The sequence below is a fragment of the Aulostomus chinensis genome, chromosome 11 (genome assembly GCF_037954235.1).
Source record: "Aulostomus chinensis isolate RoL2024-O1b breed Wild chromosome 11, RoL_Achi_v1.0, whole genome shotgun sequence".
NCBI lineage: Eukaryota > Metazoa > Chordata > Actinopteri > Syngnathiformes > Aulostomidae > Aulostomus > Aulostomus chinensis.
Window position 1 is genome coordinate 6,102,223 of NC_141330.1, and position 27,171 is coordinate 6,129,393.

Sequence of the window (27,171 nt, forward strand, 5' to 3'; positions counted from 1 at the left end):
ATGTTTTGCTGTTACTCTCCATTTGTTTTCAGAAACATGTATGAGGCAGGCAGTTTCGGAACTCTGGAGTCAGTAAGAAGTAACTCAGGGTGAAAAACATTTCTTTATGGATTCAAGACATCTAGCAGCAAGTACTTTATAAGCAAAGAACATGTTTTGGGTGGCATAGTGCTGTAAGGTACATCCTCCTACACTGCCATCTTTACTAAGCGTTCTCAGTCCAGAAGGTTCTCATTCACGGTTCTGAGTGTGAGGCAAGAACTAAAGCAGAACCATCCTTGTCTATCTTTAAGAATCTGAGGCCCCTCCACTCCGAACACCTTTCAACCCGTCCTACTTAACTTTCACCTCGTGGATTTTTCTTCCCTTCGCAGTGCTTCTTCTTCTGCTTTACTGAAGCGCGAATGTTGTTCCTAACTTCAGATAAAAGCATCTACCGAATGAGTAACTGTAAATGTTTTTAAGTCTAAACAGATTTATTGAGAATGGACCGCTGTTTTCTGAAACAAAATAAACTTTAGTTTTACGCTGTCAGCCGGCTGACAACTGAGTTGGTGCATGTGAAAACAAATGCTGACTCAGAGCTAGAACAGAGAGACCAAGAGTGGCAGAAATGGGTGGAAGGTCTGCTCTGGTATGATGTAAACACAGCATCAGGCCACAGAGGCCGTCGAGTCTATAAACACAAGCAGTTGCAAGTCACTTAAGACTTGACTATGCAGGGAATGCTAAAAGGATTAGCGAGTAGCCACTTGAGATAATGTGAAAAATGAGACAGTGTCATGACACTGACTCAGTCACCCATGACCCTCGAAGAACATCAGTCTTATCTTTGACTCTGTTGGAGGTTTTTTCTCATTTTATGACAAGTAAATGAATTATTTGCGATGTATTCATTATATCTGAAACGAAACATTCCTCATAAATAAAACAACTGAACTGTTATTTGTGCTTTAAAGCCAATAATATTTCAAACACAAAAAAAAGACCATCCTAGAAGTTTTCTTTTAATTATTTGTATTTATTTGCTGTGTACATGATACACAAACATCTTTGGATTAAAAAGGAAGTCTCTCATATATATATATATATATATATATATATATATATATATATGGAACTATGGAGCAACTTTGTAAACATGCAACCAAATGATTTCCAAGGGGACCACACAAAGCAAAAAAAACAAAACAAAACACAGCCGAGGAGTTCCAGACCCTGTTGATGATAAATACATGAAAACCTATCGAGGCTGCGAATAACTGTGTAAATTTATCACATTTACAAATACAACGTCTCTCAGTCCAACCTCTGCATACCTCGGCAGACCCCGAGTTTGTGTTACAGTGTCATCCTCCAGGAGGACAAACGATAGAAATGACCTTCCATGGAGATAAAGTGACAATCACCAAAGGATGGATGACGTGAGGTAGGATCTGTGGTTATCGCAGAAATGAGGGCGGCTTCAGACTCCCCTGTGTGTGTTTGCATGGGGAACGAGACCATGGACCCAGCTGGGGAGGTTCAACTGTTGTAAATAGCCAGATGGTAAAAGTGACATCCTAAATCACATGCAAAAAGGGCTCTGACAACTTGAGAGTCTGTAGTTTTTAATTTTTGATGCTTATAAATATATTTCAAAGTTGTTGTTTTTAATGGGAATGACTAGTACAGGCAGCCTTTTCTTGTTTCTCATTTTGCAGCCACACAGGCACATTACCTGTGGTAGTCAATGACTGTTTCAAGAGTGATTATTGGACAGTGAACCAACAGATCCTCCTTCTTCAGATTGGAAACAATGAAATATAAACGTATAGGCAGTCATGGCTCTGTCCTCCATCATGCAGGTGCTCCAGCTCAGTGTTTAACATTATATGAGATGTATTTCTATACCTCGACCCTCCATGTCCTCTATCTCTGTCCAGTTCAGTGCATTAACAACCCCACAGGGGTGCCTTGCATGTTCCAACGCCTGCGTTTAAGGAGTTTAAAAAAAAGGAAAAACACTAACTAAACTGGGACATTTCCATTTGAGGTACTCATGGTTCACTTCGTGCTCACACAACAGCTTTCCAGTTTAGAAAAAAAAATAGCTTAGTGGTTTTTCACTCACAATAAGTCATTATGGGAGAGTGTTGCGTCAAAGACGGTAAACTCTGTCCACTGTGTCAAGACAAACATACACTTGTACAGTTATGTGCCCTGCAAAGGGGGAGGCTGATTTCAGATCAGTTCAGAATCCAGTTCTGCACCCATAACTTCAATGACGCTACACACAAGCACAGACACCACAACATGTTGCTTGGAAAAATGGTTCAATCTGCCGATAAAGTCGATCTGTACCCACACTATACTCCCACTGGATCTATAAATACAATATATCAGCTGGACAGGAAGCAACTGCTGTAGTACTTAAAAAGAAACAGTCTCGAAAATGTTTACTCAAAGCTTTTTCTGGAGAAACTGGACCTATTTACCATTTTGCTTTTGATTGCAGCAACACAACTCACCCACATCCCTCAGTGACACAATATGGCACATTGTTCTTGAAATTACATATTCATCTAAATGCTTTCATTTTTGGTTTGCGGTGCATTTCGGCAGCAAATGTCACTGGCAAAATATAACACAAGCAGACTCTCATGGAACAAAGGTTCCTCGTCCCTGGATTAAACCGTTGACTCTTTTGGTCCTTCACGTGCAGCGTTCTTACACCCATAAAGCCACTTGATGACACGAGCATTCCTCTCAATGATTGACACACCAGTGGGAAGCTGCTCAGCCAACTCCTCCTCAAACAGCCCGTCTCCTGAGTGGCGGGAGAACTCGCTCGGTTCTGAGCCACCGCAGCCGTCTCCACCAACGCTGCGGAGGGCCAGTGACAATGTGTCTATGGAGCTGGCACCAGAGAGGAAATTGTCTCTACCCAGACGGTCAATCATGTCCATGTCCAGTCCACAGAAGTCAAAGAAATGTTCCTGCTCTGACAACGCTACTGAGCAGCGCAGACGCAGATCTGACTTAGAGCGATAAAGTTCTCCAAAATTCCTTCTGGATGGTGGAGGGGAAGCCCGTTTCCATGGGTCATTCTCATCATTATGGTTATTTGAGTGGTTACAATTGGTGACTCCATTATTAGCATCATCAGTAGAACCTTTTATAAATCCATCATTAGTCTGTTCAAGTGTACAGCTTAACCCAGGGCTTGGAACAGACCCTGGGCTTCGATCTTGGTCCGTTTTGCTCGACCTCCTGCTCCCTGGTCCACCATCTGTAGTGTCTTTGTCGTTGGTCCATGACATACGGGAGTCTCCATCCCGTGATGGTGCTTTCTCTTCACCAATGACCATCTTGTGGATTCTGCTGTCACCCCCACTACTCTTTTCTCTCATGGAGCCCTGGAAGAGGCGGCGGACAAAACTGTAGCCCTTCATTTCCATGTTGTTGTTTTCTCCCACGCCTGAACCACTGGGACTCTTGCACTCTTTTTTCTGTCTGTAGATGACTAGCGAGTCTGGCCTCAGCATACGTTTGCCTGTGCTTCTTCTGAGTACAGGGGCACTGTGTGGTGCTACCAAGGTGTTAAGTCCCGGTGTTCTGGGGCTGGGAGGTGCTACTTTGTTGACATTACTCCTGTTATGGGCCTCAACATCAACGGAAGTCCGCCGGTTCTCCTTTCTTGAGTCATCATTTTCATTTTCATCTCTTGAAGTAAAGGAGCCAGATAGTGTAGAGAAAGGTGTGTTGGACGAACGGCGGGGGGGAAGTTGAGGGGTCAAGCTACCGTGGATGGCAATAGGTCGCCGGGGCTGCGGTGGTGGAGTAGCACATGGCACCAAAACAGGTTCCTGCTTGGTGTTGATTACCTGCTGACTCTTAACGTACTTAGCTTTGTCTGCCTCAAGCCTCTCCACAGCGCTGATTGAGCGGCCATGTCCTCCACCATCTATCTGCCGGCGCAGGTAGTCTGGACCCTTGTTGAGGAGCCTCAAAGGGGATGGGGATCCAATCGGGGTTAGTGGCTTCATGTTGATTCACCGAGCTGGGAAAGACATCAAAACTGCAGCCCCCAATTGACTGACTGCGTCTGGTGTCCTTCAGAGAGCTGTTTTTGGTCCTGTGAAATTCTCAGCGCTTGTGAAAGGTTGAAACTTTTTTTCAAGTGTTGAATATGGTGGCAGCTCTCATTCCTCTTCACACAGCTCTTGAATATTCCTTGAAGTGTTGCCGATGGGTAGCAATTCAGGAGACCACAGACTCTAAGTTTGCTGTTAACTTTTCTATAGATAGCTTGCAGTCTCTTTGTTGGGCAGTGTTGGAGCTTACACAAATTGATATCTCTATCCAGTATTTACACAGTCACTTGGATAAGCAGGCAGGGCACAGGGAAGTCCTTTTTTTGTCAGTAAAGAGCACTCCCAAATGAGACGCTCCCTGCCCACAGTGCAGCAGAAATAGCAGGCAGGGTGCACTTTGAAAGGGTTACTCTTTCCTTCCCCCCCACTTTTTCTTCTCTTTCTTTCTCCCAACAACACTGCTGCCACTGCTGGAGAAATTAGATATAATGGTTTCAAATATTTGCTTTCTGCAGGCCTTCAGTGGGACCTGGGTCAAGACTTCGATTGCTCAGTTGCAGTTTAGGTGACCCGAGGGTGGCCGGCACCAAGGCACTTGGTTTGTTGATGGAATTATGGGCAGATGTAGATCTTGTCCTTGTCCTCACCTCACCTGTATGACCTGGGGAGACAAAAAGGAGAGAAGAGAGTGGTTTTAGTTGGAAGTGCAGGCGGCAAAGACCAGATGGCAGGCAGGGCAGGGTTTCCTAAAGCCAAGTTCAGTTTGTGCTTATTTAGAGCTGGAGGGAGTTTCATGTCCGCAGCGGGCAGCAAGCTGACCTGTAAAGGGATAAATTGACATTTTGCCCGTATGTTGTAAATGTAACCTACTTTTAGACATCTATCTAGTCCACAAGTTCACAGTCTGCTGAGACGGTAGCGTTTCTGTATAGTATCAAACAAAAATGCACAGCAGTGTTGTCTGATCTATTACAGACATCACACACAAAAGTTAACAAGCACATCAGTGTAATAGTGCATATGAAGGCAATATTTTTCCTGTTTCCGCCTCTGTCTGGTGTCAGTTTGTTGGCCAGACAAGCCAAGAGATGGATGAAAGAAATACGGATGCAATAATATCTGTTGTCCAGACCAAACAACGATGTGTCTGCCTCTGTCTATGTTCTATAAATATCTGACGTCTTGCTGATTATTTCCTGAACAGACTCATCCAAAATATTAAACCAGTTATTTTAATGTTTGCCACATGAAAAAGGGCGGCAAGTATGGGAACAAAGGTGTTTATCATTATAGTAAAGCAGCAAACCATCTGCACAACTGAGGTCTGGTAAGCAGAGAGAGACTGGATTGTTTTGTAGGTTTACAAAGACAGTAGTTATTTTTGAGAGAAAATTGTATATTTTTTCAATGAAGTGCTACAAGTCCACCAAAGTTTCTGTCACATCAATTAAGCTGACGAATCAGAACAAGAGGAGTCAACGTCTTTAAGGCTTTAAATAAATGGCTTTGCTGAAAGCTAGACTAATGTCATTCCGAGGTAATAACTCTTTCACAGCCTCGGTTAAACAGCGTTCTCATAGAATTAATGAGCCACAACAAAAGTTAGGAGACACTTGAAACCAAACATAGAGCATGACGCTGGGATATTTCTTCTGATGTGTTCTGTGGAGAGATAAGTTTAATACCTATAATCGTTTCATGTGGTGGTGGTGGGCAGCATGTGCCTTTAAAAGGAGCATTTATAGCTCGAACACTCCCGACAGTTATCATGTCTTTATATACGTGCGCATGTGTTCATGGGTGTATTTGTGTATGCATGTGCTGTATGTGTGTCAGCATGAGGCGATAAGGGGCTTGGCTGTAAATGACAGATGTACAGCTGGGCTGCAGCTTTCCTTGTATTCTGCACCTTATTAATGTCCACAGAAAGCTGTACGTGTCTGCCGAGAGCCCAGCGAACACTGGAGAGATTACGAATATGTTTTTGACACTTGAAAGAGTTATATATATATATACCCCAAGGCACAGATGGGGCCTGTTTCTCATTCACCTCCCTTCAATCTTATAAAAAGTCCATCCGTAGAGATAAATGCTCTTTGGGCAGTGCAGGAAGATGTTATATTGTTGCGCTCATTGTTCACTCTACTTCAAGCATGATCGGATGCTATTTTAGCGTTTCCTTCTCGAGGTAAAACAATGAACAGCCTCGTTTGACAGGAAAAAGGATCTATGTCTCTTCATTAGGGTGAACTGCATGACACCACTGACGATGGCAAACGCACGCAAACACTTAATCTCTCGTCTTCCGTCTTGTGTTTTTACAGTGCGTTTGCAGGAGAGGAAAAGGCAAAGTGACAGATTGACAGCAAAGGTCATGAGTTAGATTTAAATCAAAGAATAATATGATGTATGGGATGTTTTTATACCCCAGTGACACTCAATCAATAATTCCATCAATACTGCAAAGCCACTTAAAATGAAGAAGAACTTAGGTGGAGGAAAAGATTCATAAGGCAGCTAAAAAAAGGATCCCACCAATATGAGGCTTTGCTAGAACAAACAACGCTGGTGTAAGGCCACCCCAGCATAGAATAAATGTAGAATCACATTACTCCATAATGGAGATGTGATTTATAAAGACAACAGCGTCTGGAGTAAGTTGTTCTGCCAGCTGCTGTCCCTTTTACACACACGTTGCTTCACCAACACAATATTCCTTACTGGAACAGGCTGGGCAAAAGAGAATTATCCCATTTAGACGTGAAAGCACCAAGAAAACCTATGGCATTATTGTGAAAACAAACAAACAAACACACAAACAAAACTCCTTAAACCTGAGTGTTTTATGAAAAACTTGATTAAATAAAACATATATAACTCAGCCTCTGTAGCAGACTTTGCCCTGATGTTCATTAAATACGTTTTGTTTTTTTAAAATCAATAAGCACCTGAATGGACATGGATGTTGCATCTCATGTTGGCCAAATGAAATGTCTGACTAAGGCTTTTGCAGCACCGTGCATGGTAAAAAATTACCAGGGTCGTTCAACTTAAAAGTTTAAGTTCAATTACTGCCTTAAAAACATCCTGTAAGTAAATTCAACTTCAGGAAAAGCTTTGTTTGAACTCAGGGAGGTCATTAATTTAACTGAACATTGAGTTGCTGTCCCAAAAACTCATGAAGTTAAGTTGAAATGTCATAACTCATTATGTTCATTGGAAGTAAATTATAGAAACAAGTTATGATAACTAATTGAGCTTTTCACTTTGAGCAATGGGTGTCAACACCTCCATCAAACACACTTGTAGACAGGCAGGTTTGGAAAGATGCACACGCGAAATTGATCATGTTTGACAGCAGAAGAGTTGAATGTTTCCTTTTGCCCCCTAAAGACTTAATTTAGTGAACATGAGGTTAACGAACTCAACCAGTGGTTAACGTGAAAGAAAACCATTTTAAAATGGGAAAGTAACACACACCAATGGTTTGTCACTGGATTTAAACTTAAAAAAAAAAGGAAAAATATAAGTGTTGCGCACTCCGTCTCCGCGTGCAATATTCTTTAACAGCAAAGACTTTTTGGCCTTCTGGACTTTTTCAAGATCATGAACTTAAACATGAAAGAGGAAGCAAAAATGTTCTTCAATCCACGGCTAGGTTCAATACAACTATTCATTTCAGTACTACTTACACTTTAGAAGGTGACCTTATATTTCACGTAACCTTCTACCTCCTTCAGCCTGTCAAATGGCACCGCTATAAATCCGCTCAGCGCGGGGGGGGGGCTACAGCCTTTGGTTAGTTTTTCCAGATGTCCTACTGACAGAGCTCGGGAAAAACTGTTTAGATGTAGTTCTGGGAAAAAATGACATGCAACAGGTGTGGACGGGGAAGAAGAAAGGCCTGGGCATAAAACAGTGGGGTAATAGGTGTTACGGTGCCTGGCAGCGGTGGAGGTATTCATCAAACAGCTCCCTTCCGGAGTAATCTGTTTTCCGCTTGAGTTCAAAAGCATATGCTATTGGGATTATTTCCATTAGAGTCTAAACAAAGTCATTAATCCTTATTTTGCTTTTTAAGTACCAGGGATGTGAGGTAAAAACACTAACAATAACAGCAGGGAGACATGCAGTGGCAACCTTTGATATATACAGCAACTCCAATACCAACTGACCCATCAGAGTCAGTTTATGTCTGAATGCTAAGGTGCATCCAAGTGCGAGAGGGACACCGAGTTTTAGAGTTGTATTTCACCCCTGTTACCTCATACAACAGGAGTGAAAAAAGACCCGCAATACCAGCTGTTGTCAATGAATTGTCTTTACAAGAACCTGCTAATGTTCAAGTGTTTAAAAGTGTGTGAAAATACAATAATAAAGGGAGAGATTGAACATGCGCACGCACGCACACACACACACACACACACACAGGGACAAGAACAAGAACAATGGCAACCATTAGGTGCACTTATCATAATGAGCTAAATTAGTAGCCGGCACCTTCTCCTGTGATCGCAGAGCTCGTGCAAATCACGAGATAGCGGGAAAATGTCTCTCTTGTTATACAACCTCCACTCTTCTCTCTGCAGGTCGTCATTAACCTCCAAACCTTTTCCATCCTCTCTCATCTGCACCCTCAACACACACATCTCCCCTCCAACGCAGTGCTCAATCACTCTCCTCCTTCTCTCCATCCCTCTCCTGTAAATGCCAAAGTGGCCTCTACAGCCTCTGATTTCCTTTGCCGCTTCATCTCTCTTCCTGTATGCACCCTGTCTATCTACCCACGATCACTCCGTGTCTCTGTCTCTGGCCATGCTCCATTTCCTGTTTACCTCTTCGTTCAATCATCAAAAGCTTGTTTTAGCTTCAAACAACACACAGTACCTCAGCAAAATCTCTCTTTGAAGGGAATTGGTAGTCTTTACTGAGCATATGCTTGGATTATTAGGTCATGGGTTACTAGACAATGTGCTCAAGGGTTTGTAAATGGACATCTTTGGACATTTTTGCTGTGGTTTGTAGTTGGCACCATTGGCTCCATGAGTGTGGCTCCCGCTTTCTGAATTCTGGTGGCGTAAAGAATTGATTCACAAGTGTAAGAACATCTTCATGAGCTCAAGACACCCATTTTTGAGGCGAAATGCACTTTTTGGGTGCAACATCCAAACAATCAAAAGATTACCAAACACCAAAAAACACCCTTAATTACAATTTCCCCATGTTTAACTTGACCCCTCTCTTACACCTCAAATCTCTCTTTTCTTTAATAAAACCTCACTGTCTGTCCGTCTGTCTGCCCTCTCTTGCCCCCCCCCCCCTCCATATCTGTCTCTGTGCAGCGGATGGCTCACCCTGCAGGGGAGGCTTAACCAGGCGCCCCCATGCAGTTAAAGAGGAACCAGATGTTTTATGTCATGCTACATCAAGATGCCCAAACAGCACTGACACAGACCTGTCACAGGAAGGGACTGTGAACCTCAGCGTTCCTATGTGTTGCTTACAAATGACCCCATGAGAACTTCTAGCGGGTCATGTTCAGCATCCAACACATCTCGACATATTTGATTGTGAAAGCATGCAGCTCTCTGCTTGTTTTTCTGATGTGAAAGCGGTGCCCCAGAATGAAGGAAAACACCCCCCCCCCCCCCAAAAAAAAATCCAGGAAGTATTATCCTGCTTCAGGAGCGCTCATGGAGGAAAACAGCTTCATCAAGGTTTGCTAGGCGTATCCAAAAGAAAAACCAGCTGGCCTTGGCTTGCAAGGTTAAAGGAAGTTCCACAGTGAATTATGTATTCAGTGAAGTAAACACAAGATAAGAAGTTAATAAATTCAGAGGGACCACCTTTGAAGCTCTTGGGAACGAATTCAGCACGCTTACCTGTCAAATTAATCTTGGGGGATGAGAGGCATCTGCTGGTCACCTCGAGAGTCTTTCCTCTCTTTCATCTCACATTTCTCACTTTCTTTATACGAACACCTGGCACTGCTATTAACACCTGACACAGACTGATGATTGTCGCTGATGGACTAAAATATCTGGATGTTCAAACGTTAACTAGAGCTCATTCAGGGATGTGGCAGCATCTGTACACAGCGTGCATATAAAGCCTCCACGTGTCCACTAATGAGCCAGGATTTATATGCTGGTCCTGTTTGGTCATTAACCAACACTCCAGGCTTGAATTCTGTTTTGGTCAAAAGCACAAAAAAAGACAGTTGTCTTTTTTTCTATCATGCAAACAAAGAGACACACCGGCCTTTCTTTACATTATTAATGAGTCACAACAATGGTCCTCTTCCAGGTCCACATGCGACTTGATCTGGATTCTCTGCCTCATTAGTCAGGGAGGGAACAGGACAAACACGGTGACAATAAAATGTAAGAGATGGAGCCCCCCCCCCAAAAAAAGACAAAGCCAGGTCACCAATTGTAAATCCTAACACCATTGTGACATCTTGAGCCCCATTAGCTGCTTGATCTACGATCAGAGGCTACCTAGGGCTTTCTCTACATAAATGTGGAGCAGCAGTGGGACGCCTGGGATGACTTCAGACACCCCCCCCAATTTAAATACACCTCCTTCCAAACAGCAAAATGGGACAAGATGGGCTCTTTACTCGCCACTGCTGCTCTTTTGTTATTCAAAGCAAATCATCGCAGGGACAGCTGAGTGCTGGAGCCACGAGCCAGCGCAGACTGCGAGATGACGAAGATAAGATCTGTAGCCTGTCAGCCACTCAGGAGTGCGGTGGGTGGATGTGGAAGACCACGTAGCGGCGAAGAGAGAGACGTTAAAGTCAGCACACATCTGCACCGTGTATGTGCTGGCAACAACTCATTCATTTTTCAGATCATATTAGCTTCTTATTTAAGTGACTTTGGCTAATTCTACTGTTAAAATTAAGACAAGTCTGGCTTTTGGAAGAAAAGAGAATATAAACCTGGTTATTAGCCGTCTTATTGGCCATCTGGATCCTGATCAGCTACAGCACTAGCGCTTTCATTTATGAACTGATTTTTACCTACATTACCCCGTGGAAAATTTCCAAATGTTGAGACTAAGAAACAACCTCACACAGACTTCAGTGATTATGCTGACGAGATTAAAACAATACCTCTAATAGGATACTGCAGTTTAACAGCTATTTCTGACAGCACATATTGGGTCATACTCAGAGTAAGCAATAGTTAGGTATTCACAACATACTAAGAGAGGTCAAACTGTTTGTGATACACCTTCCAGCGAGAGTTCCAAACTCTCTTATTTTGGATATCCAGCAAGAAAACATTTGAAATTTAGCCTACCAAGGTAGCAACATCGCAGATTTAAGGTGAGATTCTGGAGAAAAACTCCAGAGTTATGAGGCTGTGCATCTTCAGTCATTAGTTGCACTAAACTGTATGCTAACAACTCACACACCTTAGGAAAAATACAGGCCAGAGGGAAGTCAGCAGTCATATTATTGGTCTATGTAAACCTGCTTCAGTGCAGGGTTAGGTTGTCCTGTAACTGGCGAGTACTCAGTCAGGTCTTTATCAACACTGTAACACCCAGAGCAAATACAGATAAAGTCTCTTGAGATAACATGTTCACGTTATTCTTAACTTATCGATGGTTCCCTTTTCTCCTCACTCAGCACAGGAAGAGAGGTTTTACTTTTGATAACTTAACAGCTCTGACCTATAAAGTTTATGAGTCACTTTACAGCAACACTTCTTATATCAAAAAGGAAAGTAAAAGCATCTCAGAATCAATTGTCCGGTTTCAAATTAGAAATTAAAGACAATCAACCAGGTGCACTGTGGCAGGAAACCTAATAATCCACTATGTGCCAGGGAGACGTCTGAACCAGCCTCCCGGAGCAGGAATGTTAATCCTGCTCTGAAATACCTCACTGCTGATGAGTGAACTATTGACGGGTGAACTGAAACACTAACAAGGAGATGACGTTTACCTGGATCCTCTCATAAGACTGTTTCAGAATACTCAAAGCCTCACGTGCCATCAGGCTGTCAAATAGTTATGCAGGCAGGAAAGACGGAGGAGACTCGCGGGAGACGACTTGAACGTGTGAATTCTCAGTGACCTTTAGAAATGTTGCAAAAAAGGAAACAGATTTGGTGCGTTTCTATCAGCTTCTTTGAATCAAATATTCAAGGCGATGCAATAGAAATTTCCATCAGAAAATGGTGGTTTCTGCAACCTTAGGCATATCTGTATGTCTCTCCTGGTCGGCCTGGGTGGCTGTTCAGGGCTCCCCCCTGGAACTGGATGGGAATAGCATGTTCCTCCCATGTGCTACATCCCCCTGAAGGAACTTTACATACAACAGAGGAAGTACGTAGTCGTCTACGACCCTCTCTAAATCGGCACAACAACTGTGCAATGCACAACATGAGAGTAAAACAGGAAAAAGCATTAGAAGAAGCCACTACATGAGTGCTTACTTGAAAAAAGAGGTTTCCATCTCTGCCTTTTGAATAAAAACGCAAACACTGCCTTAAGCAAGCACAAAAAGGTTTATATTGAAATTATGGAGGGGTTTTGGTGATTTTTGCCGTTTCCACCAACCTTTTCTGATGTGGTCCTCCAAAATGCCTTGATGGAATCATGACCAGTGTAGTGTGCTTTGTCTTTATGCTTGCGTGTATCCGTGAGTTAAGAGGAACACAAGCTAAGGTTGTGTGAGAGTTGGAGAGAGTTGGGTTTGTCCAACTGGCGTGCCAGCGCTGGACAGTGTTGTTTTGTAAATTACACTCCCTCCACATGCCGACCGGGCTTGTGCGACCAGCAGAGCAAACCACGGTGACCTACTGTGTGTGTCCAACCCAATCCTCCTGGACTGGGAATGCACTCTGCAACTCTGGGTAACACAGAATCCCCCCAAAAAAGGCCTGCCCCGAGGCTGTTTATACAGTATGGCACAGAGGCATAAATCTGGCTGCATCCCTCAATCTCCCAGAGTCTTAAATTATGAAGGGCTGTTCTCACACTGTGAACCCTCATTAAGCTCTCAGCTGGCGTGAATGCTCTGAAAGACAGCTCTGTCTGGCAGCCGGCCAGATGTTTTATTTCACCAAGATCGGCACATTTTTCACCCTACTGGGCATGAGTCGGCCTTGACTCGATGAAAAAGGTTCTTCCATGGATAGGGGCTGTTAGTGTCGCTAAAATGTCAAAATATGGTAATTCGTACTGACTGATACACCTGTATACCTGCAACTGAGCTCCAGATATCTTCACTGAGTATGTTGTGGAGGCCTGGAGCAGAGGGAGGTTATCTGAAAGACTTGGACTGCGGGGGGGTTCATACCAGAAGAGATCTAATACATGCAAAACAGACAGAAAAGTCATGTAAACTCTGTATCATCTCACCTCCCAGCCACACAAACACACCAGGACGCTTAAAGGATATTCACACGTTTGCAGAATTCTAAACAGGCGTCGACGGTGTTAGCAGTAAAAGGTTAGCACCAAGTTGTGAGGATTTGCGACAAGAGTGTTTGGGGTTGGCTGTGGCTTAGAGCTGCTCCAGCTGTGCTGCGTCCCCAAACACTGGGTCATCTGGGGCTCTAATGCCAAACCCCATCTAAACCCCCCGCTGGGCAACTATACACTCTCCAACACTTTAAATGTGCCATTATTGATTCTCGATCCGCACAGCTGAGCCCTGTTGGATCAGTTTGTCCGAGTTCATCAAGTACTGATGAATTAAAATGTTCCACTAGGTCACTTCCTGGATCGCTCCACTGATAAAGTCTACCAATTAGTTCTCACATGACCCCCTTCGGAATAGGCTTTTGTTTGTATATATATATATATATATATATATATATATATATATACACACACACACACACAGACACACACACATATATATAGAGAGAGAGAGAGAGATTAGGTAGATGATCTAAATAGATTTTAAATAACACTTCTGTTTAATTATTCTATTACTTTATGTTACAGACATCATATTGGGGCAATTTTGCTATTGAAAATATAATCAATTCCATGATACTGATGGCCAGACTGAGTTAGAGAAAACTAAATGTACCAAAGGAAAACAGGATTTTAGTTTTTTAAGTGCCATCTTGAGTGGAAATGACATTTGTTTGATTTTTCAAGGGAGCCACAAACCTTCTGCGGTACTTATCAAGTTACAAAGCCACAAAAAAAAAATGTAGGAAAATAACGGGGTCAGGTGGGCTTGATTATTCATGGAACAAACTCATTATAACATGTTAAAAAACTTTCTACTGAAATCTTTAGTTATTCTGTATAGAAATCAATATGCATGGTTGACTCACGCTGAATGAAAACACATCCTGACTCATTATTTATTAACTTTTGAGCTGTCAAATATTCAACTGATCTGTTCATCATGACTGTGTGGTTGTGGTTTGGTTAGATTTGATTGACAGTCCGTGCAGACACTCAATCTGCCAACTCTCCTCAGATTCAGGCTAAACTGCAAAATCATTCCTTCCCACTTGAAATAAGTGAGAACGTAAGGACAAATTATTGGCAGAAAATCACTCATAAAAGGAGCCTGATCTGCTGAGAAAAAAGGCTCTTGGGGCTTGTTGGTGAATTTTCAGAGGCAAGAGGCAGCAAATCAAAATCCAACATTGATTATTTTCCTCAACTTTCCCAAAAGAAAACCTCAAACAAACCTACATTCTCACCAAACTGTCTGACTACAAGGAAAGAATCACCCAAAGCCCCTTAGCCTGGCTCCTCTGTTTTTCCTCGCTGCCATGTATGCTTAGCTGTTAACCTCTGCTGAACCTGCCAGCTGTCTTTTCTCATTACCAAAGACCGACCTGCTTCCCAACAAACAGGCCCCCAAGTGCCACAAAAAGAGACCCCTTCGTTTGTCCCTCTTCGCCTCCTCCTCGCCCTTGCTGCTGTCAGAATCAGAGAACATCTGGAGCAGCCGGGAGACTTTGTGGAGCTGCATCGTCTCCTGCTTTTGAGGGGGAATGTCCAAGCCTGTGTCATCTTCCTCACGGTTGAACGGACGCAGCGCGGCACGCCGTGAGTGTGATCGGATGTGGCAGAGCTACAGAGGCGCCCGGTTGGACTGTGAACAATTACGAGGATGTGAGAGCAGCAAGGAGAAGGGCTCTCACAGCTGTCACCCACACACGGGGGACCGTCAGGAGATGGAGGTCTGTCAGATCGTATTTCATGATTTCATTGCCCACAATAAATTATGAATTGAGTTATGGGCCCGTAGAGATTGGTGTGATGTAAGAGTGGAAATTGACTTCAGAGCTCAGAAACTGTCAAGACTGATTATGACAAGGATCATATCATTTGCGGTTCCAAAGTTAGATGCAAACATTTGGTGCAAATTTTGATTTCTGCAAGTGAGCTAAAAGCTATTCAAAGATGTTTCTTGAGAGTTCAGCATTGTAAATCTTTTAGCACGAGTGAGGGTTTTGCTTCAACCAACTAATGTGGGCTAAAAATATGTCTTTGCTCATCAAATTATCACTTCAGTGACACACACTTGTGTTTACAAAGCAGATGAACTACCAGCTTAGTACATAGATGGTGGTTTAGCATCTCGTTCTAGCCAACAGCCCTTTGTAAGAGTAGTTATTACTTGGTGTTGGCTGTTACACTGATGCTGTGACTTGTTCTTCCTCTCTTTCAAACAGTTCTTCCTGCAAATGGCCGACCAGGAAGTTCCCAGAGTCCAACAGCACAATGGCCCAAACAAGGCAACGAGGACCAGTAAAGCTAAATTATAAGCCTGACAGTTTGTGTTTGAAGTGTCACACTGTTTAGAACATCAAATGTCTAAAACCAGCTGCTGTTCAGTAACACACCAAAACTCCTTCGACGCAGTGCCAGGGGCAAGATGATGTCATTAGCAGGGTACATTTCCCCTCTAATTAGAAACTTGAGCTTCCCGCCATAACTCTGGGGCCTGCAAAGATGCGGCAAAAGTAGGCTTCAACAGCACAAACGTCCTTTTTTAAAAAGTGATGGTTTCAAGGCGGCACAACTGAACGTTAAACGATGAAAAACACATGACTTGGCAATTGTGAACGAAAACCATTAAATATCTTGCGGGCTCACGGTGACGCGGCATAAACAAAACTGATAATGCACTTGCGAAACGACGGGAAAGATTTTGGTAAATGATCATACCTCATGATAGTTTTTAACCCTTTGAAATGTGTGAGATTATGACAAGTTTGATGATAAACTGTATGTTTAGACTGCTTTGATAATGGGTTAACATGCACAGTTGCAATCAAGCTTTTAATTTCAGCTCAGTTAGGCCATTTATTTGCACTACTGTCAAAGACCCCGTATAGAAGTTCCGGGGAAAAATCGACTATGTTCACTTGTGGAATGATAGGTGGTGGTCTATCCCTTACTGTCGGCTGCAGTCAGGAGTTTCTAACATTTAATTTTTGGATCACATATCAAAGAACATACGTAGCAGGTCACATCCCTACACATTTAAACAGAATTCAAGTAAACTGGACAACTTTATTTTTGCACCTTATGATACATTTGCTGTCCTTGAAATGTGTTGTTTCCACTCTTGCACCCATGATGCCTCCCTTGACTGTTGGATTAAATGCCGTAGTGGGACCTATAGAACAAGCACAGAAGGCCTACGCCGGTTTAAGAGTGCCTGAAGTGTCTACATGCCAGACTAAAACAATCCTCAATGGCATTATCAAAGTATTTTAGTCCGACTTCAAAAAGATTTCAGTTGGATATGAGAGATAGCATCTAAAATGCCAATCGACGCCCCCATAGGGCATCCAACAAACGTCAGATTTGATGCCTACGCCACAGATGCAGGTACTGTGACTGTAGAAACAGCTGCATCAGCATCATGCGCCATTTTTCTTCCAACATCTAAACTAGTCTGAACGCATCAAGGCAGTCTGATGTACCTCAAAACACTGCAAGTGTGTGTGTTCTGCAATCTAATACAACTGACTTAAGAAATGAAGCATGTAAATATTTGTTAAGTGTATTTTGTAAGAATAGTTTCACAAGCACAATAAAAAGTTATTTGCTGACATCATGTAAATGCACTGAATGTGAGTAAAAAAGGCAACGTGATTCTGCATGTAAGCACATCTGTGCCGCCATTATTAATATCACTGCTGGTGCTATAAGTCAAGTGGCAGGCAAAGACATAAATTACATTTCATTTAGTCATGTAAATGATGTCAGGGCTCCTGTCAACACCCCAGACAGAGAGGAGCAGCTCTGTGCCGCAGGGCTCTGCGCTCTGTAACAGGAGGAAGTATTCTCGTCGGCTCCTCAGGGATCAGCATCAAATACAAGATGCAGTTACATTACAGCTGGAAAATTAGCACACTGCCGCATGAATCAGGGGAGAAAAATGGGACCCACACTGTAATTTTGCAGGTAGGTTGGTGAGACCTAAATCAAGGAAGGATACTGGCTATGTAGTAGCTGTTCATGATCTATGACTCACTGTAGTTTTCAGGCAGGGATGCAAGCCAAGTCGAGCAATTCAGCAAAAGTTGGATACAGGAAAGGAGGGAGGAGATGAGCCTAAACATACACCCTAACTCTTAATGACGTATGCATCTCACGTAACCTTCTTTATTTTTACAAGAGCCTTGATTACAACCCAAACCCCATGGAAAACAATTATCTTTTAAGCCAACATTAAAGCTCCAACTCATGAGTCAGTGTGTACAAAACTCTGAAACATGTCTGAAACAACTTCAGATCATCGTCAGCAGGACCTGACCTGACAGAAATATGTGATATGACCCCAACCTCTTAGCACCGTATTACCTGGGGCGCAACAGAAGCAACAGCCCCCTTTACACAGCCGCTGGAGTGTTACATTACTCTTACGTCCGTATAAAAGTACGCTAAGAGGAGCGGAGCAGGACATTGTTTCACCTCTCAGCCGGCAGCTGTAACGGCATCAAATCAGCGTCTGTATCACAGGAAGAGCCGGAGCAGCTCATTTAAAATGTTGACGCTGTTGAGTTTATGTCACACCAGTGTAAAGCAGGGAATTCGTTGTGTGCATCACAACAAGTGACCCTCATTTCCATTGGCAAAGTTTCCGAGATGCCTCCACTCAATGTGAAAACGTTACACTGGCATGTAAAGTTCGTGGCCATTTTATAGAATTTCTGTGAGATCAGCACAATTTGCATCCAACGCCCTGAATTAAATCGCCTCTGCTCACAAGCACACTCAATCTCAGTGATTGTGTTTAGGGGACAGGCGAGATTGTTTAGTCTGGCTGCGAAGTTGTTTATGTCCCTGACCTCACACTGATCAAACTAACTCTGGATGCAGGTTAGGGGGAGGAGCTTGGAGGTCAAGGTGGAGCTGACCCTGAGGGCACAGGATTGTCTCCTTGGAAGAGACTATCTTGACTTTAACAGAGGGTGAATTAAAAAGAAAAAAAAAACAGACCTCCAGATTCCCTGACTTTAAAGTTCTCAGTTAACCCTTCAGTTATTTGCACACCTGCTAGACAACAACATATATTTGGCACAAAAGAATTGATTAGATGGCTCTGCTAAATTTTTGATTACAAAACTTTTCCTTGCTGATTAGATGGCTGGAAGCCAGCACCTCGCTCCCCTGATCTCCTCCAGATGCAAACATTTAGTGTGGAGCAGAGTTAAGATGGGATAGACCTGCCGCCTCAGGTCGGCTGTGGAGGTTCTCATCACAACCCAGGGGTCAGTCACCTCTCTTCCTCCACGCAGCTATAAGCAGTGACTGGAGTTCAAGCAGAGAGTCCTCACGTAGGTTTACATGTCAGACGACGAATAGTTGTCTTTGACAATTTCTCACAAACTGTTTCGGGTTGACCCTAAAGACCGCTGTGTTGTTTATGGATCAGCCAGCGACACACGTAAACACACCATAAAGATTTCCGCCAGCACTAGAAGAAGACAAACTATTGTAATCTGGTAGTAAATGTTTACAAGGTCGTGCATGCGCTCTGGTCCCTCGGGTAAACCTATGTAAATTAGGACTCATGCAATTACAACAATAACGTGATAGTATTATTATTAAAAAATAATAACAATAATAATAACAATAAACGTCATATGCCATTACTTAGTTCCTCAGACAGATACAACTGCAACATTTATTCATCCGGCCATCTAAAGAGGTCATCATCCAAACAGCAGACAACTCCCCAATCACGCACATCCACGAATTGTGCTTATCCATGCCACTCTTCTAATAAGTACTAAAGCCTTTCACGGAGTAAAGTGCATCCACAGGGAGATTCATGAGGAACGAGAAGTAGAAAACTATCGCGCAGGATCACTGATCGGCAGAATCAATCCTACCTGATCGGTATCCGGAAAAAAAGAAAAACTTCTCGGGAGAAATGCCAGAAATCAACTCGCACATCGTCTAATAATTGAGTGATTCAGATCATCAGCTGCTCACCTTGTTCAGTCGCTTTATCCGCTGCTTCGGTTTCTTCAACCCTCAAAAGGTGTGGAGATCCTCTCTGTGACAGGCGGTCTGCTTCAGCGTGGCGCTGCGCTCTGCGCTCTGCGCGGACTGCTGGCACAGTGACGGAGCGCAGCATGGCAGCAGCAACATGAGGAGGGAGTCCCGAACTCCCCACGGCGGCGGGGGGTGGGCAGGTATGAGGCCGTCTGCCCGTGTAAACTGACTCCTGTGTAGCCCGGAGGGAGGGAGGGGGGAGCAGAGAGGAGCGATGGGGGTTGGGGGGCTGGGTTGGGTGCTGGGGGGACGGACTACTACTGTAATATCATAAAACTTCATAAATTGTGTCACTTGCAGTATCGCAACATGATTCATTGGTTTAATCTACAAATGGCTTCTAGACAGTATCATCAAAGAACTTAATTTTAAAATTCAGTTACAGGGGAAAGCCTATGGTGGCCTTAAAGGCTGAACACAACAACAGTTTGGAAAATTAAAAAAACCCATTAAAAGCGATACTCCACCCAAAACACTTTTTTTTTTGCCTTTCAAGTGCCCTCACAATGTCAACCTCACTCGAAATTTATTTTCCACCCTGCATTACTTCTTTATGAATCCAAAATGCAGAGAAAGGCAGTTACTCGAATTTAGCGTGAAGCTAAAAACAGCCGATGGCCAACGGCAACAAAACAACAGCAAAACTGCCCAAAATCGTCAGTTTACAAACTCTGAAGTGCATCATCCAGTATAATGCTCTCTTTCTTTACCCAGCTGCAAATTCAGTAATCCAGGAACACTTTGATTTGAGCTCAAGCCAAACTAACTGCAACACTTCTGGTTTGGTGTGACTGGACAAGCAAGCAGCTGAGTGTGACCAGCTGGAGCATTCAGTTGAAGGAACTCCCTCAGACTCCTCCTCACCTTTCTAGCCCGTCTGGAGCCACAAAGAATTAATTCAGTAGGGGGGAAAAAATGCCATTGTGAGCTGAATTTGTGAGCGCTTGAAAAGGATGTTACACAAAAAAAATCAGAACAAAACAACAACAACATTTCACTGAACAACTATATTTTAGAATGTTGGAGCTGCATTCAACTGAATGAAACGTGATGATTGGAACATTCTTGGAGGGAGCTTTGAATATTCTTGAGGGATCGCGTGAAGTTGTACAATAATGTAACAAGGTAAGATAACTTTATAGACCATAATCGAATAAATATATCAATTTTCATATTTGTTTTTTTAATAGAAAAATATTTTAACAAGGCAGCACGGTGGTGCAGTGGTCAGCACGGCCGCCTCACAGCAAGAAGTTTCTGGTTTCAAGCCCCGGCTCCATCACAGGGTCTTTCTGTGTGTAGTCTGCATGTTGTCCCTGTTCCTGTGTGGGTTCTCTCTGGTACTCCAGCTTCCTCCCACAGTCCAAAGACATCAAGAGAGGATGAGGCTGATTGATACTCTAAATTGACTGTAGGTGTGAATGTGAGTGTGAATGGTTGTCTGTCTGTGTGTGTTGGCCCTGCCATTGACTGGTGACCTGTCTAGGATGAGCCCCGCCTCTCGCCTGAAGGCTGCTGGGATAGGCTCCACCCCCATGATCCTTCATAGGATAAGCAGTAAAATAAGGATGGTTGGATGGATATTTTAACATCATATCCCTAATTTTCAGATACCAAAAAGTAAAAATGCATAAGAATTCGGTGACAGCTGGAGTCAACATGAGTGAGGATATTTTCCTGGATAAGTCAAAGTGGTGGCTGAAGGTAAAAGACAGGATGGTTGTCAAAACTCATCCTAAGGGTAAACAGTGCGCAACATCTAAAAATCATCAAATGATAATCCAACTGACATATTACCTCACTTGTATTAGTAAATTCCTTCTCTTTTAGAATCGATGTGTTAAAGCGATCACCTTGTCCACTGAGTAGTTTCAAAGTACTTTTCTTGTGATAAACCGGTCATTGATTGACAGACTGTATTGTTTTTTTGGTTGTTGATTGATTGATTGTAACAGTGCAATTCACACATTATCTTAGTGGACTTTTGACTAAAATGGCTTCACAATTACAAATAATCGCACTTGATTTGAGGAGCTTAAGGTGTGATGTAGACTTTGATGTCGTTAAAGTCCCGTGAGATGCCGTCAAATTAAAATAACGCCAGAAAAGAGGTGGCTGCTCCATCTTTGTTAATGAGATTTTTGGGTTGTCCTCCGCTTATTGCTCCCTGTTTGGGTGAAACTAGTTTGTTGATTAGTATTAAGGATCGCTGATGAAGTAACACTGTGCTGTCCTTCCGCATCCTTGACTGACATTTTTCCTCCAGTTTTTTTCTCTCTGCTCTTCTCTCTTGAAATACAACTCAACACGTGCAGCCCAGAAAGGTCAGGAAGGGGGGAGAAAGAGTGAGATAAAGGAGTGATCCACACATTTCACACACACCTGTTTCTCATTCTCAAGCTCATCACTCTTGACAGGGCAGACAAGCAAGTGAGGAAGAGCAGTGCACAGAGAGGCATTAGAAATATTTTACCGGGAATATAAACAGGCTCCTAAACAGAGCCGTATAAAGCCGCGTGCTCACCACACACGGTCAACACATCACACATGCCTCTCCTAGCACTACTTTGTGTCGCGGGGAAAGTGTTTTTTTTTTTTTTTTATGGAAGAAAAGTATAAATATGAAGCTTGAAAACAGCAGGCGTGCTCAGGAAACCCTCAAATGAATGTAGGTTAAACAATCAAGTGAACTGAAGACGAATGGAAGCTATTTCTCTGAATAGTAGCTCCTCCATAACTGAGATTAAGCAGGCAGTCACGCTACATTTGGGGCAGCTCCAGACTGGAGCCATGCAGGACTATCCTCTGCAACATCTGTGTGCAGGAACACGATCTGCTGATCCCATTCGCTGACCTTTGCCCCCACAATTCCAACTCAAGGAAGCCACACTTCCTGCTGGAGACTGCGTGCACGGTGGCGGGTGACCTCAACCTTGTTTTATGCCATCTTTGCCCTCAGGAAGACACTTCCCACATCGAGATTCTAGCGCGATGTGGTTTGGAGAGCTCTCCTGTAGCAGGTGGCTAATTCCAAGCGTAGTTCCTGGTGCCAGTCATCTGTCTAAGACCCTGTTAACACGGGTGATAATCCTCTGAAAGCTGTAAAAAAAATCACGTACTGAGAGGTCGGCAGAGATGCTGGGGTCCCATACAGAAAAGGATCTGTAGTGTTTCAGCCTTGAGGGATCAGAGTGGCTGTTGCTGGTTGTTCACAGACAGAATACTGAATGAAACTGATATAAAGACAGCAGAAGCAAAACCTATGCTGACAGGAGATTGAAGTAAAACACGACACGCATATTTGTATGGATGGTTTTGATGCCTATCAACATGGGGGCCACTGGTTGGGTTCCCAGTGTGGCCTCCAGCTTGGTTGGGCTTCCTAACAGACACAATTCGCCTCCTCTGATCAGTTGGGGCAATGCTTGCCTTGGAGAAATTGCCTGAAAAGATGCAGCTCCTCATACAACCAAGGAAGATCGTGGTGGTCGGAGCAGTGGGGCGGAGCAACAACGTGGACGGCTTTGCAGGGTTTCTGAGCAGTGGCGAGTTGGGGAGGAAAATGAGGGTGAAGGCAAAAATATAAAGAAAAACAAAACAAAGCAATACTGAGACATTTAAAAGCTAGAAATGCAGTCAGAGGGTGCAGACCTTCACCAGAGTGCATGCGATATTTGTGGATATATTACCTCTTGACCTCTTGACCTCTGTCATATTACATCCAGACTATAAATGCTACCATCCTCAATCTACATCAGAAGAGAGAGGAGAGTCTGACATAGACAATTTTTTTGTTTGTGGAGTCATAAATGTGGGAAATAGAGTGTTAAAAACATTCCCTTTTTTTGCTTTTGTGTAAAAGGCGACACATTTGCCAACATCCTGGCAGACAGTTTAAGGTCTTGTCCCAACCAGGATGGGATGTAACCCACTCTGAACATTCAAGTCAAGTCAGATCTGCTCCAAAGCTGTAGATGTTCTTCCTCTCCCTGTGCTTGACTCTTCTACCAAGCTTTGTGTAAATCAGACCCATCAGTCTTGTGTAATCTTGGTAACAGCCGGCCAGACAAACAAAAAAAACCCACAGACTCCTTGAGGTAGCAATTACTCAAATTTTGTTTGTTTTTTTAAATTTCACTCGAAGGCAGTTTTCTGAAACATTTGGTGAAATCCTACAATATCTCCCAGTTTGTTGAGCACTTACAGAAATTTACAAAAGTCAAGTAAACACTCTCTCAATTTTTAAGGGATTTTTGGGAAGAGCTGTTTCCATTTAAGTCCCATTTCCACATCCTCTTATTCAAATACCCAAACTGCCACAAACCAGTTTTGAATTAGGTTTCTGGAGCTAAAAAAAAATTAAAAAACAGAGGGCGCATTCATGCATCTTATGTGCCTCAATATCTGAATGGAGGAAACTAGATACCTTCAAAAGTCAGGCATCAGAAATTACGTTATTTACATTTTTCCTTGATTTAGATCTTAAATCGCGGCACAGTTCACTGATCGCCAAATGTATATTATAACCATACAGTTGAATACTCATGTGACCTTTTGTGACCTTTTGACTTTGTTTATGTGCATTTAATTTGACTAGAATTACCATTTACCTTCTAAAGCACCACTTCAAATGTACTTCTACAATAATTTTCTCTCTCTAATCTCAAAATGATCCTCAAAACCATAGAAGTGCAGCACACACACACACACACACACACACACACACACACACACACACACACACACACACACACACACACCAGCTTGAGAAAAAATGACCCTTCAAAGAGGGGAAGCTCTACCACGACCAGCTTCCTGCTCCGGCCCATCTTGGACCATTTGCTAGCATCTATGTGGCTGATGATGGCCTTGTGGACCATGTGGTGGCTATTTGAGCCACAGAGGTAATCGAGGTACCCATTGAAGTGGTAGCACTTTGTCTTCATCTCAAGAATAAGGCACCTCAGGCCTGTTAACTTGATGAGCTTGTTTGTTTAAAATAGGAATAGTTCCAGAAATGAAGCCTCAGAACACAATTTTACTGTAAGACTGAAACTCACCGTAACCCCACCACGTCCTCAACATTTTCGTACATTGTCAATGTCGTATGTGACTCAACAGTTGGCCAGTAATGCTTAATCAAATCTGGGCTAGTTGACCTGTTTATGTTGCACAGGAGTCAATGAGAAGACAGTATCAGGGTGGGTTTCCACAATAAAAGACTCTGACATCCTGCATGTATAGACTACACCCCACCCACTGACAATACCGTCCCTATAGCCTTGAGCCGCTAGTATGAAATGTGTTTCCAATTTCTATAGAAAACAAACTTTGTGTCAACACATGTTGTGTTGGCTCTGAACAGCAAATGCACCCTTATTGTTTAAAACACCGTTGAAAGCTAATGATTTGTCTATGAATGTATATTAACAGTCAGATCTGGTATTTTTGATGCTATTCACTCCAAATTCCTCATGTGCTCCAAGTCTTCACACACATGTATTTTGAGGGAGCATGAGTGACGCATGGACTTGTTTCTTTGATCGCCGCCTTCACTTCATCTCTGCCCAACTTCGGGCTTTGTAGGCCCAGACCTGACCTGAGGACACGCACATGGCTGCGTCCTGCTGTGTTTATTTTGCCCCCTGTGCCGACCTTTAACCCCTATCTGCAATGCTCCTGCTAGTTACGACACCTTTTGTTTGGAGTATACATCTGGAGGAGAAAGAGCATGCATTGTTTAGTTTTAGTCTTGTTTAGGGAAGAGGAAGGAGAGAAAAACAAAAAAAAAATGTTTGTAGAGTCTTAAACATGTCAGAAATGATGACCCTCCTGCCACAGTTGTTTGGGTGAACTTGAAGCCTTTTGTTAAAGTTCCAACATGCCGCTACAGAGAGACCTCTAGACTGTAGCCAAATCCTGGACTGTGGACCAGAGCCGTGTGCTGAAGTGTCCCTGGACAGCTCAGATTTACTGTTTGCTGAGGAAGAACGTCATGATATGTCGGGAATAGAAACTGGACAATGAGGATGGCAGGAATGCAGCCAGTGAAACACTTCCTAATAGTAAAGATCAATATTTGTTTGAGTACAGAGAAAAGGAGATATCGCATCACAAAGCCAGACATTCTCTTGGTATTTCCACTTGGCAAAGAGACTCATGGCTTTTCACTGAGCAACTTTCCTGTGGGGAAACAATACCAGACAGGCCTCACCAAACAAGGACATGGCATCATGACAACCATGCTGGAGTAACAGCGGTCACTCAGCCAATAAACACCGCAAGTTAACAAGTTCAGGCTCACCATAAAACAAACATTTGAAAGTTGTGAATTAGTCTCTGGTCAATCAGTACATTTACACGATGTTGGAAAGTGAAAAATTGACTTCCAAAATCCATATTAGTTTGACTAAAAGCCTCACATACCTCGATAATCCATGTACATGCTTCAAGCTATCAGTCGAAGGCGAGGTGTTCTGAGCATGCTTTTGTCCCATTGTGGTGTTTTACCAAACAGCACACAGTCAAGGGAAAATTAAAAAACAAAAGTTATGTGAAAAGTTTTCCTCTCCGAATCTAAATACAAACTCCCTCCTGGTCTTGCTTGTATGATTGCATTATCATCATCATTATCAACATTATCATCATTATGATTTATATATTCTTACATCTGTAGGGCTCCTGCACCCAATACCTCATCCAGTGGATGCTGAGCACAGCAGACACCAGAAGGTAGTGCGATTTCAAACACTGTCTGCATATCCATCTGTTTTGAGTATTACTCAGGCTTGATACTTGAGTCAAACAATATTTGCAGGTTGTGTTGATGATATGCTGAAAAAAGATGTAATATTTTAACATTTCATCCAGTATAAAGGCGAAATCAAAACAGCCAAAATAGCTCAGAACTTTAAAGGATTATCTCCGAAAGTGTGTGAGGTTGATCTTGCCGTTCTTACCTTTGGGAACCATTTGAAAATAGGCAGTAGTACAGAGGATGAATCTGGACAGTCAGACAGCCGACTGGAAACAAAACAAACTTCAAAGATCTTCACAATGGCGGAGCTGCCAATCTGCCTGCCCGTGCAGGAATCTGTCAACCAGCTGGCACAGAGTCGATGCTGCTCTCGAGTCAAGCTAATCACCTCTGTCTGCAAAGCCTTCCCCTCAAGAGCTCAAACCTATAAATGTGGTCCTGTTCTACATTAGCTGATTTACATTACCAATTAGTAAGATTACGGTGGGTTCCACATCCTAAAAATCCACTTCCAACCTTAACTGTACCCCTACAGCAGAGGGACCAGGTGAAATCAAAATGGTTTCCACATGTATTCTGGTTGCCTGGTGATGAATTGCTCCTGTGAGCACTAATGAGCTACATCAAGCTGTAGCGTAACATGGAGGAGATGGATTGCAGACTCAATCTATATCCTACAAGCTGAACATTGCACCAAACAATGCCCTGACATCTTTTCCTGTTGTAGTTCACCCTCGGATGAAGTCACTTGAATGAAGCTGTTGTCTCTATGCACCGGTAGTTCTGTCTGATTTATCCTCAGCGCCTGAGAAGACAGAAATC

General features: G+C 43.1%; 1 protein-coding gene across 1 annotated transcript; it reads right to left on the bottom strand.

Moving 5' to 3' along the window:
- Positions 1-1,121: 1,121 nt before the first annotated feature.
- fam110d (family with sequence similarity 110 member D) lies at positions 1,122-19,705 on the bottom strand. Its single transcript, XM_086217112.1, has 2 exons — positions 19,530-19,705; positions 1,122-4,737 (listed from the first exon to the last, which is right to left on the bottom strand). Exon 2 carries the CDS (start codon positions 4,026-4,028, stop codon positions 2,670-2,672), a length of 1,359 nt encoding a protein of 452 aa, XP_086073238.1. The 5' UTR covers positions 4,029-4,737; positions 19,530-19,705; the 3' UTR covers positions 1,122-2,669.
- Positions 19,706-27,171: the final 7,466 nt, after the last annotated feature.